Consider the following 9,377-nt stretch of genomic DNA (forward strand, 5'->3'; position numbering starts at 1 on the left):
GGTCTGGAGCGAGGAGCTGCAGGTGGATGGAGGCAAGGAGCCGTGCAGTCCAACGGGAGCAAACGGGTGAGCCATGGAACTGCACATCTTATAAACGCCTCCTTGGCTTGGTCAAATGGTTCAGAATAAAACTTGACGCTTGCACTAACTAATTCAGAGGTGTTCGGATGATAATGTCAGAAGCATTGGAGGCGGCGGCAGTCCTGGAGGAGGCGGCGGCAGTCCTGGAGGCGGCGGCGGCGGCAGTCCTGGAGGCGGCGGCGGCGGCAGTCCTGGAGGCGGCGGCGGCGGCGGCAGTCCTGGAGGCGGCGGCGGCGGCGGCAGTCCTGGAGGCGGCGGCGGTGGCGGCAGTCCTGGAGGCGGCGGCGGGCGTCCTGGAGGCGGCGGCGGCAGTCCTGGAGGCGGCGGCTCCTCATACAGTAAAGTTAAACTCTTCTTCAGTGTATCATGAACGGGGAGGATTGTCCGGTGTGCAAATGTAAAGTGTGTTTCACCTTTTAGAAGAAATGAGGTGACGCGGCGGCAGTCCCCTGGAGGCGGGCGTCCTGGAGGCGGCGGCGGGCGTCCTGGAGGCGGCGGCGGCGGCGGGCGTCCTGGAGGCGGCGGCGGCGGCGGGCGTCCTGGAGGCGGCGGCGGCGGGGGGCGTCCTGGCGGCGGCGGCGGCGGCGGCGGCGGCGGCGGCGGCGGCAGTCCTGGCGGCGGCGGCGGCGGCAGTCCTGGCGGCGGCGGCGGCGGCAGTCCTGGCGGCGGCGGCGGCGGCAGTCCTGGCGGCGGCGGCGGCGGCAGTCCTGGCGGCGGCGGGCGTCCTGGCGGCGGCGGGCGTCCTGGCGGCGGCGGAGGCGGGCGTCCTGGAGGTGGCGGAGGCGGGCGTCCTGGAGGCGGCGGCGGCGGGCGTCCTGGAGGCGGCGGCGGCGGGCGTCCTGGAGGCGGCGGAGGCGGGCGTCCTGGAGGCGGCGGAGGCGGGCGTCCTGGAGGCGGCGGCGGCAGTCCTGGAGGCGGCGGCTCCTCGTATAGTAAAGTTAAACTCTTCTTCAGTGTATCATGAACGGGGAGGATTGTCCGGTGTGCAAATGTAGTGTGTTTCACCTTTTAGAAGAAATGAGGTGACGCGGCGGCGGTCCCCTGGAGGCGGGCGTCCTGGAGGCGGCGGCGGCGGCGGGCGTCCTGGCGGCGGCGGCGGCGGGCGGCGGCGGCGGGCGGCGGCGGCGGGCGTCCTGGCGGCGGCGGCGGCGGGCGTCCTGGCGGCGGCGGCGGCGGCGGGCGTCCTGGCGGCGGCGGCGGCGGCTCCTCGTACAGTAAAGTTAAACTCTTCTTCAGTGTATCATGAACGGGGAGGTTTTTCCGGTGTGCAAATTGAAAGTGTGTTTCACCTTTTAGAAGAAATGAGGTGACGCGGCGGCGGTCCCCCCCTGGAGGCGGCAGACCCGGCCACCTGGAGGTCCCCTGGAGGTCCCGGAGGAGGAGGTCGGCTCATGTAGAGAGACCAACCAGCTCCTCATCCATGGAAGGTAAACCCTTTCTCCAGGTCTTTCTGATCAACTAGAAAATCAAAGAGCGCAGCCAGGAACAGGTGGTCGCCATTTGGGGAAAATAACTTATTTTTAAGTCTAATGTTTAACCTAAACTAATGTTAAGTAACTTGGTTTTATCACTTGGTAGTGAGTACACTGAGTAGCTGGGATTTCTGCTGATGGTAACAGTGTTCGCTCCACCAGGATTGAAGGAGTCACTGGGGATGAAGATCACTGCTCAGGGGCTGATGACCAAACCCCCCCCCCCCCTTCCTCTCATCTCTCCGGAGAAGGTACATAAATCTATATCTGATGTGTTTATAGTTCTGAGGCTCTATCCTCAACATCATCATGGTGCAGGCGGTCAAACCTCAGACTCTTTGAAGACACCAAGCAGCTTGATGACTGACTGGTTCTTTATACACAGAGGAGCAGAGGACGGACCTAAGGCCTGCAGCGCAGCCGACTAGAGACTCTCTGTGGAACAGGTAAGATACTGGATTCACCATCTTGATGACCGTTGCATTTATTCAACAAGGTCAGTTTTGGTTGGCGGGTATGTTGCTTTGATACGAGGGCTTCTTCCGTAACAAACTTTCTAGAGAATAAGATCTGACTTCAGCCATCAATGGGATTTACTTGATTACGAGCCAATGACTGAAGGCGCTCAAGCGCATCTTTTGACAAGCTCCTTCTGATCAAAACTGTTCTTCCACCTGGTGGCCGGTGAGGGCGTAGCAGCCTTGTGTTTGATGGTTTGATCATAAACCTCAACGTTTTAAAGACTAAATATCGCTGAACCCCATGTTGGACGATGTTTTTGGAAAAACTGCCAGACTTGTTTTCGTCCTTTCTATATTTAGCTTTGATTCATCTTTACCTTTCATGTGTTAGGATCAAGAAGTTCCTGACTTCTCCTTCAGGCGACTGAGGGAGATCCGATGTGCAGCAACTGGGTGTGGTGGTGCAGAGACCCAGGTAAGAACGCTGGTTAATATTTACTATTAAACGGCTATTGTATAATCCCTCCTGGTCTGAAGACAAATCTTCTGGGAACATCTCCACTGACTAGTGTGTGCTTAAAGAGTGTTTAATTAGATGCAGTAACTTGAATGCAACTGGAGGTTCCTATAGACATTTTTAGAAGCTTGGTAATCCAGCATTAGGACTGTTGCAGCAATTAATAATTTTTTTTGCTAATTTAAGTCTATAAAATCAAATGCCAAATTACTAAATAATGACCTGTGTTTGACACCAGATGGGGCTGTGACTGCATTTGAATGCCCATGAAACTGACTTTACTTTTCGCATCAATTTGCTTCAGTGTGAAGAGTTGATTTACACCTGTGGTCCAGTGGCCTGCTTCCATCTACCCTGAGGATCCCTGGCTACACCTGCACATCGATCTACACCCAACATTACCTCAGAGCTCCATCTATGCCAATACTACACGCACTGATATCACTTTGCTGTTAACTTTTAAAACAGACAAAATTGTCATAACATGTTTTGGGGGAAGAATGTTTGAATTAATCTTTGATTTGTCATTTTATTTCTGTACCCCATATCTATGATCCCAGCGGTTGTATTTCTGACAAAGCTGGGAACCCTCTTTTAGGGAGCGACTAGAGGGACGAGGCTGGAAGCAAAGATGCAGTAACTTCACTCGCTTACCGATTATCTAAACTCTCCTGCCTAAACTCGTTTGCCTAAACTCGCTTACACAAAACCGAAACTCACTTGCCTAATGCCTAAACTCGCTTTCCTAATGCCTAAAATTGCTTGCATGAAACCTAAACTCGCTTGCCTAAACTCACTTGTCTAAACTCGCTTGCATGAAACCTAAACCCGCTTGCCTAAACCGCTTGCCTAAACCCGCTTGCCTGAAACCTAAACCCGCTTGCCTAAACCCGCTTGCATGAAACCTAAACCCGCTTGCCTAAACCTAAACCCGCTTGCATGAAACCTAAACCCGCTTGCCTAAACCCGCTTGCATGAAACCTAAACCCGCTTGCATGAAACCTAAACCCGCTTGCATGAAACCTAAACCCGCTTGCATGAAACCTAAACCCGCTTGCATGAAACCTAAACCCGCTTGCATGAAACCTAAACCCGCTTGCCTAAACAGGTTTAAAAAATAAATAAAAAGTGAACCATCCCAAACCAGTCTTTTCTTGTCCCTGGGTCACTCCACTATATTTCATAATGGCTTTGTTTCAGTCATCTTGGTTTTTGAGTTTAATTTGAGGGCTTGAAATGCTTTGGATGATATTTGAACAATTGTGTGCGACATCAATAAACATGCTTTCTACCAATTTTGTTTAGTTTGCTTTTTCGATGTGGAATCGAACCAACGGAGCCGTTTCAATGATGTCTATTGTCTGACGATGATAATCTGACACTTCATGAAGCAGACTGTGTATGTTGGCCTATGAGCTCCAGGCTCTCTGGGCCTGTCAACGTCTCTTTAGAGAATGGTTGGAGAGTGAAATTCAGTTGCCATTTTCATGTGTTGCGTTCCTGTGTATTACACAACTGGTGTTTCAAGTGAGTCCTAAATGGAAACTTTTTTTTCTCAGCCTCCATAGGGTGATCACTTTTGATCCCAATAGTGATCATTGACCACCTCATTTTATGGTTTTGGATAAGGATTACAAGTCATGTAATTTATTTGTAAATGGCCAGGGACGCGGGAAGTGGGGGTGCTTAGGGTGCTGCAGCACCCCCCTGGCTGTAACTGCAAGTGAGAACGTTTTCTGAACGAATCAATAATTTTTTTTTTGTAGAATTTTATCATGCAACATGATTATTCATGAAATTATTGACATCCAACCTTTTTGTTATATTTATTAGCATTTCATTTTATTTAGGACATTGTCTGTGTAGGCTGACGTAGTGATGCACAACGCAGAACAATGCTGTGTGCGCGACGGGAAAATTCGAAAAGTCAAGCTTGTTTCAAGTGCAATGTGTCGCAGAAAATAAGTATTTTCCGATTTTTTGGCACCAAGAAGGCAAAACTTCGCGATCAAAACACCAGCCGGACATCCAATTCCTGCATTCCCTGTGACCTGTCCATAGCTCAATATGGTAGGCCTACTATGCTGATTTTACACAAGCATGTTGGTGTTCAACATCTGTTGTAGTGCAAAACATTCTAAAACTGGTGTAAAATGTTGCTGGCCATATTAATAGACACGTTGAATGTTATCGTTCTGATTCTGGAATCCCGCACGTAAACTGGTTGGCAAAAAAAGAGCAAAGACTGACGGACGGTTCACTTGACGGAGAAATCGTCACCTTCCTCATATCAGACAACTCGTAAGTCTGGATGAAAATGAAGGCTTTCGTTTACTGTCACTTTCCTTTGTAAACCTTTAGAAATAACCTCCTGAATCCTTGTTATAACGCTGCGTATAATCCCGGACCGCAACAGCTTGTCGGCATGTTGTTAGTGTGTGCAATTCAGCACAGTATCAGCCGAGTTGACTCTAATTTCCACATTGTTTACTTGCTAACGTTTTCGAATAACAGTGGCTAGTTGGCAGAGTTAGTATTTTTACACACCAGTAAGTGTTTATCAGAGCGGAGCCCTAAATGTGACGTCACCCGTCATCTCGTCTCTGTAAACATTGGATGTTGAGCAGCATTTATTATGACGGCATTATATAGACTCTCTCAGCACCCCCCACTCGGACTGACTTCCCGCGTCCCTGTAAATGGCTCCAAATATCAGATTATATAATGATATGTAACCTTCTTGATTTATAGTACATAAAACATCCCAATATTATAAACCTGTATTGCTTTCTTGATGTTGTCTCTTACCATGTGGAAATGAGACGAAGTCTATAAGGAAAGGATTAAAACTTTATAGACCTAATATTTTGAGCACTGATTGGCCTCCTCCTTTTGGTGTGGTGCTGGGAGTTTAATTTACGATCATTTCCAGGATAAGTTAAAATACTGAATATACCTATACGGAAAATAAGGGATATGATGACTATAACACTTTTTTTACGATGTCATTTTAATACTGTTTGTAGTCACTGGTCTTCAATATCTATAATTGTTCTATGATATCACTCATGTGTGTAATCAATTAGGACACACACTGACCAAATAGATTTGCACATTCTCAGTGAGAGGAATTAAATTGTAAATGTTTACTAACATGTGCAGGGCCATTCTGCGAATCCTTGTGATTTTAAAGTCCTGGCGCCCCCTACTGGAGGTCTGTGATAATTCCTGGTTTTCTTTCGGAGAAAAAAAAAAAGTTAAAATAAATTACAGGACGTAATGGATGTAAAGGCGTCGGTTGCAATAAAAAAAAATTGAAGGTGGATTGACTATCAGAACTTTTTCTCCTTCCAAAGAGCCAACGACAAAGGCTGCCAAAGACAGCACAGGCGATGGAGACTTCCCACTCCGCCTTCTCCTGGACCCGGCCTGGCCTCCTCTTCAGGTGACTGAGGAGCAGGCCCAGGTGAAAAGATCTACTCAGCCTTCTCCCTCGCCACAGCCAGGCCTGATCTCCTCTTCAGGTTGACCAGCATCAGGACCAGGTTGACGACGTAGGTCGATATGCACACCAGGCACAGGTCCTCCAGCACGAAGAGCAGGATAGAGGCCAGGTACAGGGAGCCGGCGAGAGACACCCAGGAGGACAGCACCAGCAGCATGGCCGCCCGAGGGGACACCGACAGACCTGGTGAGGAGGGACGCCCACGTGGGATTGTTCAGACGGATAACCAATGAGAAGGAGGCAGTCCTGCATTCTAAATGGGGGTTTCTTCTAGTCTACTGTCTGGGATGGACACACTTTTACTGTACTTTATTGTATATAATATATCCTTTTATGTGTATTTTATTTTACTAATGTAAAATAAGAGAAAATGGCGTAGATAACAAATCAGAAACAATGTGCTCCTCACTAGCGGTAACGTTACTCGCAGCGGCTGCCATCGAGAAGCAAACCAAGTCACACCCATAAGCTGATATCCAGTTTATTTAAACCTGTAATATTGTGCATTTGAATAAAACACAAGTTCTAAAGTACTGCCCACGTTACGCAGATAATATTTAAAAGTCAAGTTTGGTATAAGCTATTTTCTAACTATTCTAGTATTGACGTCCAGAACATTCTATCAAGAGTTGAACAGCGGTTCTCACCGAGGCTGAGCTGGAGTGTATAGAAGATGATTCCCAGAATGCTGTTGGGCTGATTCAGGAAGTGGTCTTCAGCCACGAGGAACTGGACCAGTCCGAACCCACGACCCCATCTGGAAGAGAACCAACAACGGCAGTTGTGAAGAGATCCACCAACAGCAGCCGGGCAGGCTACATCCTGCCCGGCCTTCTCCGTCCCTTCCTACTGGGAAAAGGCTGGGTTATCCCAGTACCAGGGCTGGTACTGGGAGTACCAGGGGATTTTACTGGGAGTCCTGTTACTCCTCAGCCTTTGTATGTCTGCACTTGCATATCGTCAGCCTCGTAACATAATTTATATCGTTAGCCTCATAACATAATTGCCTGAGCCAAATTTTGATATCTAAACAAACTTAACTGTCCTAACGCTGCTGATTCACTATGCATCATTGGTTTTATCCTAAGCCAGTCAGAATTATTTTTACATACCAATCAGAGTGATTGTTACATACCAATACCAGGCCTCCAATAACTCCCCTACCACCAAGCTTATATCCTCGCCAGGGGGGGGCTACGCACTGAGTATCAGAGAGGGAGGTTGCACTCTACAGAAAATAAATCCACGCAAAGCAGCTGGACCTGACGGTATTCCGGGTCGTGTCCTAAAGGACTGTGCATGCCAACTCTCAGGGGTCATGTGTGACATCTTTAACACCTCCCTGGAACCGGCCAACTGTACCAACATGTCTTAAGACATCCACCATCATTCGGGTATCAAAAGTCCAGACGGTCACCTGTCTCAATGACTATAGACCTGTTGCTCTCACCCGAATCAGAGGGTGGTAATGTCACATATCAAGAACACCATGGACATCACATCCGACTGTCACCAGTACGCTTACAGGCAGAACCGTTCGACTGCTGATGCAGTTTCAGCCGTTATCCACCAAGCCTTCACCCATCTGGAGACTAGCAATTCCTATGTGAGACTACTTTTTCTTGATTTTAGTTCTGCTTTTAATACAATCACCCCACAGACACTGGTCAACAAGCTGTCTGCACTCGGTCTCGCTCCATCAATCTGCAATTGGATACTTGATTTCCTGTCCCACAGACCTCAGTCTGTAAGGATTAATAACCTCACATCCTCAACCACCATCCTCAACACTGGCAGTTCCCAGGACTGTGTGCCCAGCCCTCTACTGTACACACTGCTTACTCCCGACTGCTAGAGCACACTACGACAGTAATGTCAGTTAAGTTTGCAGATGACACAGCCGTGATGGGACCTATCAGCAATGGGGATGAGACGGCTTACAGGCAGGGGGTGAGGAGGGGACTGGAACTATGGTGCGGGGAAAACAACGTGATCCTGAACATAAAGAAGACGAAGGAGTTGATTGTGGACTTCCGCAGGAAGGGCCCTTAGCCCTCCCCCCCCTCTACGTTGACAACGCAGCTGTGGACTGGAGAGGGTTCACTTCACACATTCAAATACCTTGGCCTGCACCTTACCAACACGCTCACCTGGCGGGGGAACACCGTGCACGCCATCAAGAAGGCCCATCAACGGCTCTGCTTCCTAAGGAAGTTGAAGGGGGCAGGCATGTCCACAGCCATACTCGAATCCTTCTATAGGTCAGTGGTGGAGAGTATCCTCGCTTCCTGTATCACTGTGTGGTATTGTAGCTGCACAGCGGCAGAGAAGCAGGCACTACAGCGGGTGGTCAACTCCGCCCAGCGAATCATCTGCAGTTTGCCATCTCTGTCAACCATCTACATCACCAGACGCAAGGGCAGAGCAGCCTCCATCATGAAGGACTCCACCCAACCAGCACATGGACTGTTTACAGTAGCAGTAGAACACTAGTACACTTCAGAATGGTGAAGTTTTCCATTGGAACAAAAATAATACAACTGATGGAAATTGGCATTTACACAACAGCTGAGCTCCACAGTGGCAGGAATCGATCTACGGTTGGCCTGTAGACCTGTGGCCGTGCACGTCTGCTGCTCTAACAGACTTTATGTCTCCAGGACAGGTCCTTGTTGGACGTGGCAGTGCCGGGGGGGCTGAGTGTGGTGGGGGAATTAGTCATGGGACAGGGAGACCCGTACCTGGAGGTGAAAACCTTGGAGCAGCTGACCGACTCTCCCAGGTCGCACACCGCTCGGTAGTCCGGGTTGCTCTCCTTCGATAGTTCCACGTGCAGCGCGTAAACCGACAACAAGATTCCAAAGACGCACAGAAAGCATCGCGCTTTCCGTTCCCATGTCGGTACTCCTCCACCACTACCCTGTCCCATGACGTCCCGTTACTTTCTGCGACCTGATGGTTTCAGTTGCGCTTGATGGTCCCCAGTATAACGCGATACAGCAGCTGGATGGATTCTTAATCAACAGAAACTGGTTTGGCGTTTCGATGGTGAAACACCCCCAAAACATGTACGTGGCGTGTGTTAAAAGGAGAATTAAGACGTGTGATTGGCCGGAGCCCGCTGGTTTTCATTGGCTGGCCGATCCAGATGTTGTCCTCACTGTGTTGGATGGGATCAGGTCAGGACTTTGACCTGTTTACTTATGAGGTTGTCTGCACTAACAAGACGATTACTAATACTACTACCAAAATTATTATTAAAAATCATTATAAATAGCAATAATAATAATAATTATTTTTCTTCTTCTTATTATTATTATTATTATTATTATAATAGTTAA

At 49.0% G+C, this 9,377-nt stretch overlaps 1 protein-coding gene and 2 long non-coding RNA genes across 3 annotated transcripts; 1 reads left to right on the top strand and 2 right to left on the bottom strand.

Annotated features, from left to right (window-relative positions):
• The first annotated feature begins 1,265 nt into the window (after positions 1-1,265).
• On the top strand, positions 1,266-3,826 carry LOC132446748 (uncharacterized). The gene is made up of 5 exons (XR_009522964.1): positions 1,266-1,508; positions 1,716-1,804; positions 1,939-1,999; positions 2,406-2,489; positions 2,836-3,826. It is a non-coding gene; the product is annotated as an uncharacterized LOC132446748 (long non-coding RNA).
• Positions 3,138-5,147, bottom strand: LOC132446750 (uncharacterized). The gene is made up of 2 exons (XR_009522966.1): positions 3,374-5,147; positions 3,138-3,332 (listed from the first exon to the last, which is right to left on the bottom strand). It is a non-coding gene; the product is annotated as an uncharacterized LOC132446750 (long non-coding RNA).
• A 374-nt stretch (positions 5,148-5,521) lies between these two features.
• Positions 5,522-9,129, bottom strand: vkorc1 (vitamin K epoxide reductase complex, subunit 1). Its single transcript, XM_060037200.1, has 3 exons — positions 8,778-9,129; positions 6,684-6,793; positions 5,522-6,219 (listed from the first exon to the last, which is right to left on the bottom strand). Exons 1-3 carry the CDS (start codon positions 8,963-8,965, stop codon positions 6,008-6,010), a joined length of 510 nt encoding a protein of 169 aa, XP_059893183.1. The 5' UTR covers positions 8,966-9,129; the 3' UTR covers positions 5,522-6,007.
• Positions 9,130-9,377: the final 248 nt, after the last annotated feature.

The sequence above is a fragment of the Gadus macrocephalus genome, chromosome 18 (assembly GCF_031168955.1).
Source record: "Gadus macrocephalus chromosome 18, ASM3116895v1".
Lineage (NCBI taxonomy): Eukaryota > Metazoa > Chordata > Actinopteri > Gadiformes > Gadidae > Gadus > Gadus macrocephalus.